Here is a 10,724-nt window from a genome sequence, read left to right as displayed (position 1 = left end):
AACATGGACACGTGTAGCTCGTATCCATATTTGTTTATGCTGAGTTTTATGATGTGTTTTCTGTTATTTTGATAGCCCATCAATATTTATTCAAATTAATATTATGGTATATTTTATCAATTCATGAAAGTTCTTAATATTAAATAATATATTTCAGCTTCCTACTTTGAATTATTTTCATGCTTCATATCTTTCTTTTTAATTTTGGTAAGTCTATGCATCTTGCGTTGTGCTTTTATTTAATATTTTTTTGTATTAATTGTTTCGAGTTAATTGTGTACAATTACATGCAACAAAAAACAGTAAAGTTCAAGTAAAGTTAAAGCAATGTAAAGTTTTAAAGTAAAGATGTAGTGAAGTTGACAAGATTGAGAAAAAAACGAATGAATGTATGTATATATATATATATATATATATATAACCAATTGAATTTTATTCTCAATATATAAAATTCAATTTTATTTTCAATATATTTTTTAAAAATATTCAAAATTACTCAGATTGGATGCTGATTAAATTATTTTATGTATGAATGTGACTGAAAAAAATCTCAAATTATTTTGCATTAAAATTGTACTCATAATGTAATATAATTGTTTTACTCATGTTTTTCAAATCTTACAGTTGTTGGTATTGTATTACGCCACCTAAATCATCGAGTACATGCCTAACGTTTTCCAAAAACACATTTAAGTGTGAAATTATAGGACCAAATGGTGTAAAGAAACAGTGTTTTGAGCCCAACAAGGGTTGAGGATGAATGTCGAACCTAACTCTTAGAAAAGGATGAAATACTTTTATCATTCATTCATTATTTGGCACAAGGTGTTTCTTAGGGCAGCCGCCTGTCTCGAGAGCTCTCTCTCTCTTCGCAATTGTGCACCTGCTGCGTTGCACGCACGCGCTCCATCGCTGCCTTGCCGCAGTACTCACGCCTCCCTTGAACCTTCAGGTACTTCCCCCCTTTTACCTCTTCGTCGCCCCGTCCCCAACCTGCGCTTCAAAATGACATGAGAATCGCGTCTTATGGTGCCTTGGCTTGATTTTGGTGTTGTGGAAAGTGATTAGGGTTCTAGGTTTTGCGGAGGCAATCCGGTCCTTACCACGGAGCTGTGTCATCAGATGTTTAGTTTCTGGTTTTTTCTTTCTTTCTTCTCTCTCTTCGTTTCAAGCGTAGCTGAGTTTTATGTTTTGAAAATCATCTGCGAGTTGTATCCTTTGTGTCCCCTGCATCGTTTAGTTTTGGGGTATTATCTGGTGATTTAAGCTTATTCTTTTTCTGGAGGGTTCGATTATTCGTGCTTTTGCCACTTCATTTCAACGCTCGCATTACTTTTCCGCTGAATAATTATTGTTTCTTCAAGTTCTTCATTTAGGTCAGGCTGCAGTTTTTCTGATGCGTCATTTACTTTTGTTTTTACATGTAATCCATCTGTTATCTTGGATGCTTGGGAGGGGTAATATGAGATGGGTTGAATGTCTACTCCGTTTCAATATTGTGAATGTGTAGAATACATCATTTTAGGGTTTTATTGTCAATCCTTCAAGAAGAATCTGCTGTAGTGGTTTTTTATTCTGTCACTTCGAACAGTCGTTTTAAATTCAGGTTGAGGTAGTGATTGAGTGTTCTTACGTTCTGGAGAAGTGTTTGTTTTGTGCATCAGAATGGCGTCTGTATCAGATGACTTGATCTGGTTGTTGGTCAAGGACAGCAACAGGTTCTTGGTGAAGAGAAATGGAAATAATAACAACAGTGTTCAGTTCAGCTCAGAGCCCAACAACCTTTACAACTTGAACACCTTCAAGTACTCAGGTACACTCTTATCTTTTCTTTACGTTATAGTGTGGTGCTCGTCACCTTCTCTTCGGATCATCTCTAAAATGGTTGATTTTCAGGGTTGGCAAACAAGAAAACTGTGGCCATTGCTCCCAATGAGGGGCTTTCAGTGACCCTGACCACCACCAAGACGAAGAAGAGGAATCAGCCCGCTAAGGCGCTTCACAACTCCCTCTTGAAGAAGGATTTTCGCAAAATGGCTAAGACTGTAGTCAACCAGGTAATAACCGTATATTTGATGACTTAATGTTAAGTGTTTTTCGTTCACTGACGGTGAATCATCACTTGACAGTCTTTCTCCTACGCTGATTAAAAAAAGTATTACTTCATGGAATTGTTTCGTTGCAGTTTACTGACATGTATGAGATTGTTTGTGGGTCTAGGTCGCCACCAATGATTACAGGGCCGATTTGAAGTCTGCCGCTTTGGCCAGATTGGCTGCAGTTCACAAGAGCTTGCGTGTGGCTAAGGCTGGTGTCAGCAAGAAGAAATCGAAGGCCAGAACCCCAGCAAGGAAGTGAGAAGCGCTCGCTTGTCTTGGGGTCCAGGGTTGCATTAGGCAAATCTGGTTAAATGGCCATTGTGTTTCTTCCCCGTAAGCCGATGTTGGCGTTGTTATTGAGGCCTTAGTTTTACCATCTGCTTTTGACTCGTGATTGACTAATTTCCTTGTGAAATGTACCGAAATGGATTGAATGTTGGTGATTAACTTTCGGCACCATAGTGTCTCATGTGTTCCTGCTTCAATCCCTGAAGCATTTCATCCCCACAATTTGGCACGCCTTGTTGACTATCAGGAATTTGCATAGCCTATTTTGAAGCTATGAATTTTGGGCAATGTGAAAGGCTGTTGCCAAATGATATGTTCAGTTCCTTTTGACTCGCTACGCCAGCTTGAGATTTTCTTCAGAGAACAATTTGAACGAACACCTGTTCAAAAGACGTAACGAGTTCAATACTTTTTCATTCCTTCATTACGACTACTGTAAAGATTTAAGGTGCACATAACTTAAAATACCCCTGATAAAAAAAAGACCATTTAAAAAGTGGCCAAAAGAATGCAAAATTTAGGTGGCAAACAGAACTTATCGTTTTATGCAGACGATGTTCAGGTGAATGTCACAATCCTCGATTGAGAATCAGTCCTTTGGGATGAAAGGCGGTTGAAGATACAGTAAACCACATGTCCTGCTCATATGTTTCTCAGACTTCAGTTGCGTCTGATCTTCGTATATTCTGCGTGTTAACATGTGCCCTTTTGTGTTTTGGAGCAATCCTCAATTAGTTGCAGTGAAGATCTAACGGCTTTCACTTCACTGAACTCAAGATTGTGAGTGCTGAGGTAAATTCTCGCGATGCCTCGCCCTCTCTCTTCATGTTTCTCTGTTTCGACCGTCGCCTTTGAGATGAAATCCGTTCGCCTTTAGGCTCATTAGCAGCTGCGCATCGTCTCTAAGCCCCTTGTGGCCGCGGGCTCATATAATGTCCGCAGAGTAGTGGACTTCGTGTGTATGGAGCTCCGTCCACTGCATTCGGCAAACATTGAGTTTCATCTGCATATCTTTTTCATTCTGGAGGAAATTTGTCTGGAACTCCGTCTGTGAAAGAGTTGCAAGCAATTTCTTCTCGTCAATTCTCTTGTTGGATCGCGACTATCGGAGGTGTAATTTTTGATTGCTGGGCTCTCGTCAAAAATATGTTTTGCATAGCAGTTAGGGTTTAGTTTCAGAGAAGGCCATTAAAAAAGTTTTTCTCTTTTTTACAGGCCGAAACAGTCAAGAAACCTGGTTTCTGAGTTCATGAGAAATTGAATTTTAAAATTCACTTATTTACTTCTTTTCGTTCCAGTTATTGCACCTCGAACAGTATTTCCAGCATTTAGGTCTAATATTTCCTCTAGCCGTGCTTTTCTCGGTAATAGCGACACTCGTGTGTGTCTAGAATTGCAGAATTTGTTCGAGGAGCATAGTTGCTTCTAGAGAGTAGGATTCTCTAAATCTCCCCATCCCAATTTGCAGTGGGTCTGTTGTGTAATGGTGAAGAGCTTGTAGTTCGACAGCCTGCGCACAAGTATCTCAAGCCATGCCTGCGGTGGCAGAAACTTTACGCCACCTGCAGCATGTGGACGAAGAGCCTGCCTTGTGCAAACTAGTCCCTTCCCTGTTCTCCTCCTTTGTAGATACATTCGTAGACTATGTGGTTGGAGGGCAGGTCCTCAAGAGGCTGGAGGCCCCCTCCGTTGATCCGAATGCAGTTGGCTCAGCCTTCACAAAGCTGGATGGAGCTCCTCCGATTGTTCTCAAGGAGAAAGGGCTTCAGACATGGCTGCCGGCCCCCAAGCGCTTGATTGCCGTAGGCGACATCCACGGGGATTTAGCGAAAGCACGGGCAGCCTTGCATGTTGCTGAAGTAATCGACGAGAATGACCACTGGATCGGTGGTGAGACTGTTGTTGTCCAGGTAGGTGTTGGATCTTCAGTGTAATTTGACTTCGCACTGCTTATCAATGTGTGAATTTCAAGGCTGTACCATATTTTTTCTAGAGCCAATCGATTAGGTTTACAAGAAAGCTGTGTCCTTCATATCATTTTCTTATTTCTGTAGGTGGGAGACTTGTTGGACAGAGGTGGTGAAGAGATCAAAGTTATTTATCTGCTGGAAAAGCTGCGAGGAGAGGCGCAAAAAGTAGGAGGGAATGTTCACATTATGAACGGAAACCACGAAATCATGAACATAGAGGGCGATTTTCGCTACGCCACTCCTCTTGGGCTAGACGAGTTTCAACGCTGGGCGCACTGGTTCAATTTAGGCAACGTCTTGAAGGAGAAGTGCGCAGGTCTCGGAAAAGAAGCAGATATATATCGTGACATTTCAGACTCTTATTCAGCTGGTTTGCGAGCTCGGATTGCGGCATTGAGACCTGGTGGTCCCCTTGCTTCACGGTTCCTAGCAAAACATCCGACAGTGTTAGTTGTTGGGAGCTCGGTCTTTGTCCACGGCGGGCTACTGCCTGTCCACGTTGAACATGGACTCGAACGCATCAACCAAGAGGTCAGCTCTTGTGACTAATTTTCATGAGGGTTTAGACAGAAGCACTTCGCAATCTATTCATAGCTTCTCACTACGGTATATGTGGTGCAGGTGAGCGAGTGGATGCTGGGCACCAAGGGGTGGAGGGGTCCTCGCTACTTGCACGGTGGCAATGCACTCGTTTGGCTACGAAAATATTCTGACGTGAAGGAAAGCGAATGTGATTGCGATCTTCTAAAAAGATGCTTAGGGTCAATAGATGGAGCCAAGAGGATGGTGGTCGGGCACACGATTCAACAACCGATAGGTCTTAATGGTGCATGTGACAACAAGGTGATCCGTGTGGACGTTGGTTTATCGAAAGGCTGCAGCGATGGGATGCCTCAAGTGCTTGAGATACGTGGAGATAGCGAGCTGCGTATTCTCAGCTCACGATTACCTCCCACTGTGATTGAGTCTGGTGACAAAAAAGATATTGTGGAGGAGAAGCAGGGGCTTGCATCATTGCTAGCAGAAGCACCCAAGAGGTACGCTTGATCAACATTCACCTAATTAATTAGGTATACGCTTAGTCTGGTAGACGTCATTTTTTCTCCCATCATACAAGACTAGTGGTGTCGCAGGTCTGAAGCAGCCACGGATACTGCTGCCTTGTAAGTAGCTGGATAAGATCAGAAAAAAGAAGTTTTAAGCTTTGTGGTGCAGCTGAAACTGAAAACCCTCAATTTTCCGTCAGCGTGTGAAGAAAAGTCTGCTGCATGTTATTCAACGTCTGACATTGTTCTTAATAAAGATGGTGGCCTTTGTGCAAACACCGCCATTCCTGTTACAAGAAACTTACTGTTGAATACCAACTCCTACAAGTTTAACTGTGCCCATACTCTTTGTGAAAGCTAGGAGTTGCGTTTTACTCGAGCATTTCATTTTCAATCGCCCCTAAAATTCGTCGTTAGAACTACCGTTACTATTTCATCTATTAAAGTGTTGAACAGACTGGGGTTCTCTGTAGGATTTCGGTTCATCGCTATGCGCATGCATGTCTCACGTCATGAACATTACCACCCAACTTTCATAGCTTCTCTTGCCAGGATATTTATCGCCTTATTGTGAACCGATTGCCTACCAGCCTTTTCAGCAAAACTATTCAAAAGAATAGTTTGGGTACTATGACGACACTCAAACGAAATCAATTCTTTGAAGCGGAGAAAAGAAGAATGGTTCATCTTGTGGAGCAAAGTTTTCGGACCCACAACCCTGCATGTGGATTGTGTGCACAAATTCAAAGGTGGAAATGCTTCTCCGCAATTAGATTTGAACTCCTGCATACGCTTTGGAGATGATGGCACTAGTAACTTCTCATGATAGAAAACGTGATTCCCATGCTTCTAAACCTCACAGCCGCGACATCATCCTCGCCACGCGGCAACATCAGTCCACTTCGTCAGGCTGTCTGGTGCAACCTTAGTTCCGTTTTCCATTCGCATCCGCCCATTCACGACTAGTGCGACGCTCGCGCATGCTATATTACCACTAATTCGCAGCTTATCATTCAAAGATCAATCTCCGCTGCTAGCACTAACTTCTACACTGACGTGATTCTGATTTATAGCACTAACAACAGTTTGCAACTGCATCTTCCGTTCAAATTTCACAAGCTTAAGACTAAGACACCAAGGCATCTGCTATCCATGCTCGGATCAATATGGGGACTCCAGTGACAGCTCCGATGGCGGCAAATGGTTCAAAACTCAAGCCGCTAACAAACGTGCAATTCAGAAACGGTGAGCCTCGAACGCAGATCAGATATGACAATGCAAGTAAACTTATCTAAACTTCGACCGCCTTCGTCACAAAGGCACAAAGACTTCACACTAATGTTCCTGATTTCCATGCGTCTGGCAAACATCCTAAAAGTATCCTGAGTGTGTTAAACATTCTTACCCAGCGAACCTATGAGCGTCCTGCGACGAATTAAACACTAAAACCAAAAAACCAGTAAGATCAGGCTGATGTGATGACCGTGTTGACCGAGTGTAGTTGCGTTCAAGAAAGCGTCGCTGGTGAAGAAGGCGGAGGGCAAAGTGGAGCCCGGCATCACGGGCAGGCAGAACGCACCCAACACTCCCCACTCTCCCCCTGGACTGAGCGGCAAGGAGATACCACTGGGCGTCAAAACCTCCACCGCCCCTCTGGCGCAGGGCAGCGACAAGCCCGTGACCAAAAGGATCGTGTACGGATATGTGTACGACGAAGAGACGAACTTCAAAAATGTGCCCAAAGAATTCAACTGTCTCCGTAAGTTCACCCAGCTCCCTCCCCGACTCATTCCTTACGCGATCGAAGCACGGGAATTGCTCCCCACCAGTCCATCGCAATCCCCGTGTGGATCTGTTTGACCGGGTCCCGCCGGATTGGCTTCTGGGCTCCTGACGTCTTGTGCTTCGCTGTGGTGGTGATTGCAACACGCGCAGCTCCTCCAAGTCGAGGTTCCCCATGGCCAATTCGGCGGCGTGTGAGATGCTGGACGCCACCGAGGAGGACGTCGCGGTGTCCCGCGGCAGCGACGTGATAAAGGCTCTTTGCCGAACCAGAATTAGATTCGTCCCTCGCCGCGGGAGCTGTTTCTGTGTTGAAGCAAGAGTGTGACGTAGGTTAAGGAGTTGGTGGCAGACAATTTTGATGGAATTGGCTGTATGTTTGTGTTAATACACGATTTCTATGAATTTGTAACTACTTCCAAATTTGTGAGCAGACAACTTACGTCTTCGGAGCTGCTCGCATGCTCGACGAGTGTGTGTATGCATGCGCTAGGCATTCATGAGCTTGGACGTGGATGTGTGGTCGACGATCTTTTTCGATTTGCTTGGTTTCCCCTTTCTCCGCCGTAGTGCCAGATAATGCGATCGCTACGCACTGCTCATGCAAAGCACTCTTCCACGAGTGCGGATGTCGTGCTCACAGTCCGTAAGTCCGCAAAGCTGGTGCTCACTCATGGCTGAATTTCACACCGTGGTCACTGCGGGCACGCGCCATGCGTTTTGTCTCCCTCGAACGGCTTGGTGCAATTATTTCCACGCAACGTGCGCTGGGCATCAAGTCTAACTACCTACCTGTAATCATTCGACGCGGAGTATCTGAAGGAAGTCCAACCGAAAGTTGTAAATCACTTGCTGATTGAAATGACTCGGTGGCAGACAATTCGATCTTATGATGTTTGCATCGGAGTTCGATTCGAACCGGAACGGTTCCAGAATGAAATTCTGCCTATTTGTGGGTGGCATGATTCGAGACAGTGTTTCTAGCCCTGTCCCACGGGGTAATGCACGGTTGACAGTTGCAACACCCAACCTCCACTCTCACGTCCAACATCCACCTCACTCCAAACGCTGCTTACCAGCCCATTCCCCTTACCTTGCACCCAAATGTAACAGCGAAAGTAATCACCCAGCACACTCGACCAATTTCCAACACCATTCAGCTGGAGACAACGCAGCACACAACAACCTCCACGTCCATGTTCCGACGTGCTCTGAGGGTACGTCCGTCGCATGTAAACGCTCCTCTCATCTACGATCGAGTTCGCGAACCCGCTCCCGGCTGCTCGCAAGACTTGAAAAAGAATACTCGTGGCAGGCATTCCCTACGATATCTACCACAACTCCGATCCTTCCCAGGTGCAAGTTGAACACATGTGGCTCGTCCTCGACACCATCGGTCGCTGCTTTGCAAGGTCGCCATTGTGAAGCCCACCTGCGCAACCTTGAGAGAGATCGCTTGCGATGTGGAACTGCCCACTACACATCTCTGCTTTTCTACGTCTTCTGACCCCACCAGACTTGCAGCTCGTGGGCCGCGGCAGAAAGACCCAGCGTCCTTCCTGCAAATAGCCCAATGGCCGTTCCCAGTTCTGCGCATTGACACCGCCATCGCCGACTTACTACCCACCACTCTCACACCTTCACATCCATCCAAAGAAAACGACCCCGCTTCACCCACATGTTTTCCGAAATGAGTGGCATTGCCAATCTTCCAAATTTGTTAGGCATCCACATGATTTACACCTCATCGCCGCACTACACTACTCTCCTAAATCATCGTTACATCGCTATCCACAAACTCTAGGATCCTCTACACATTGATTCACACACGTCTAGTTCCACACGTCGCTGCAGCTGGTCCCCCGGTCTAGTTCTGAATGCGGTCAGCTCCCTTCTGAGCATCCCTCTTCAAGTCGTGCGCGGTGTCGCGAGCGGAGTCACCCACGTCCTCAGCCTTGCGCTGCGCGGAGCTCGTCGCCTTGTCGGCGTTCTCCTTCAGGGAGTCGCCGGCGTCCTGCACGGCGTTTTGCGCCTTGTTGCCCAGATTCCCAGCCTCGCCACGGACGTCGCTGCCGGCGCTCTTGGCGCTGCCCTCGATTTCCCGGCCCTTGTCCGCGGCCTTGTCACCCAGCTTCTCGGCCTCGTTCTGAGCATCGCGACTTACATCCCTGGCTGTGTCCAGGGCATCGTCGGCCTTGCCCCCCAAGTAATTTCCGGCGTCCTCAAGCTTCCCCTTCGCAGCGGAAGAAACAAATCTGCAACGAGAAGTGGGCCGCGAGGAGGAAGAGTTGAGAATCGGGAGCAGGATTGGGGATTAGAGAGGTCGATAGCAGAAGAGGCGCTTTCACAGATGTAGATTATGGATGGTGATGGAGTAGGAGCGGGCGGAGCAAAGTTTTATAACCCGATCGAGAGCGTTGTTTCTGGCCGCATGCGCCCAAACACACACACGCACAAAAAGCGAACGGAGTGCGTGCAGGGTGCCAAGTGGCTTGGTTTGGGGGGTGTGGTGGTTCCAGCACATGTTAGTTTGTGATTGGGTAGTTTATGATTGCGTTTCGCAAGTCGGGTGAGGTCGAAGAGTAATAGGAATTGAGTTGTCACCTGGTCCTGGACGAACTGAAATTCGGGTGGTTCCATGCAGCTGGTCAAGTTCATCAACCCCTAACCCTTCCCCTTGATTCGGTTTTTCACTTTGTACCAGCAATTAGTTGAGCTGGCGTATGTGACTTTCACGGTGCATTTCAGTTTTCAGGGTGGACAAATTTTGTGGATTCAGGTCCATGGTTGGGTAGCACTGTCTTATTGGATTTATTTTACGCAGTTCATAACGTATCATGTTGTTTCACACACTTGATAAAATCGGTAACCCCCCCCCCTCCCCCCAAATCCTTTTACAACGTAATATTAAACATTGAAATGAAGTGATTATTAATTCTTTTTTTAGTTTTTTGGCTTATCCAAATAACCTATATAATCATGGACATGCTTGTGTAAATCAAGACAATGACTATTCATTTGTTTAGGATGTTTGTTCGTGTAGTCGGGAGTTCATGTTGAATCTTTTATTTTATTATAGATTCTTAGAATCTGTGTGCAGTGTATTTAGTATAAAGTATTTGAAACTAGAAAACATGTCAATTTTTATTCTTATTTATTTAATTTTTACAAAATATACAAACTTATATATATATATATATATATAAATATTTTGTCTTTAAAAATAACAAGAAAATTTTGTCTACTAAGCAAAGTTGTTTGAAAATAATCATATATATGAATGTGGTAAATGATTTCCAATTGATCAACTTATCCACAAATTGAAATTAATACAAAACAAAATTTTGAGTTGTTTTCTGCTTATTGATTTTTTACAAAGACCAATACTTGGTTTTATTGAAAGTTTTAGTGCTATTTCTTCATGTATTATGTCAGTAATTGTTATGATGCTTGCTCAAATCAAGATTGTTTATTTTTCATGTGTTTAATAGCACCAAAATCAACTATGTAAGTTCTTTTTTGAAGAAGAAGAAAAAAAA

The 10,724-nt window shown here is 44.6% G+C and overlaps 3 protein-coding genes across 4 annotated transcripts; 2 read left to right on the top strand and 1 right to left on the bottom strand.

The window, feature by feature from the left end:
- The first annotated feature begins 861 nt into the window (after positions 1-861).
- On the top strand, positions 862-2,546 carry LOC112294478 (60S ribosomal protein L28-1-like). 2 transcript variants are annotated; one of them, NM_001378277.1, is made up of 4 exons: positions 862-952; positions 1,665-1,813; positions 1,897-2,057; positions 2,221-2,546. In NM_001378277.1, exons 2-4 carry the CDS (start codon positions 1,666-1,668, stop codon positions 2,356-2,358), a joined length of 447 nt encoding a protein of 148 aa, NP_001365206.1. In that variant the 5' UTR covers positions 862-952; position 1,665; the 3' UTR covers positions 2,359-2,546. The 2 variants fall into 2 exon arrangements, with proteins under 2 accessions (NP_001365206.1, NP_001365207.1); NM_001378278.1 differs by having other exon boundaries at positions 884-952; positions 1,646-1,813; positions 2,221-2,544.
- A 750-nt stretch (positions 2,547-3,296) lies between these two features.
- Positions 3,297-5,703, top strand: LOC112294476 (shewanella-like protein phosphatase 2). The gene is made up of 4 exons (XM_073540224.1): positions 3,297-4,297; positions 4,442-4,888; positions 4,979-5,394; positions 5,491-5,703. The coding sequence occupies exons 1-4, from the start codon at positions 3,920-3,922 to the stop codon at positions 5,522-5,524; spliced, it is 1,275 nt and encodes a 424-aa protein (XP_073396325.1). The 5' UTR covers positions 3,297-3,919; the 3' UTR covers positions 5,525-5,703.
- On the bottom strand, positions 5,608-8,421 carry LOC112294477 (uncharacterized). Its single transcript, XM_024544942.3, has 3 exons — positions 8,279-8,421; positions 7,629-8,001; positions 5,608-7,491 (listed from the first exon to the last, which is right to left on the bottom strand). The coding sequence occupies exons 2-3, from the start codon at positions 7,680-7,682 to the stop codon at positions 6,805-6,807; spliced, it is 741 nt and encodes a 246-aa protein (XP_024400710.1). The 5' UTR covers positions 7,683-8,001; positions 8,279-8,421; the 3' UTR covers positions 5,608-6,804.
- Positions 8,422-10,724: the final 2,303 nt, after the last annotated feature.

The sequence above is a fragment of the Physcomitrium patens genome, chromosome 17 (assembly GCF_059467195.1).
Source record: "Physcomitrium patens ecotype Gransden chromosome 17, ASM5946719v1, whole genome shotgun sequence".
NCBI classification, from domain to species: domain Eukaryota; kingdom Viridiplantae; phylum Streptophyta; class Bryopsida; order Funariales; family Funariaceae; genus Physcomitrium; species Physcomitrium patens.
The sequence above is the reverse complement of the archived record's forward strand: the minus strand, read 5'-3'. Positions and strand labels throughout refer to the sequence as shown.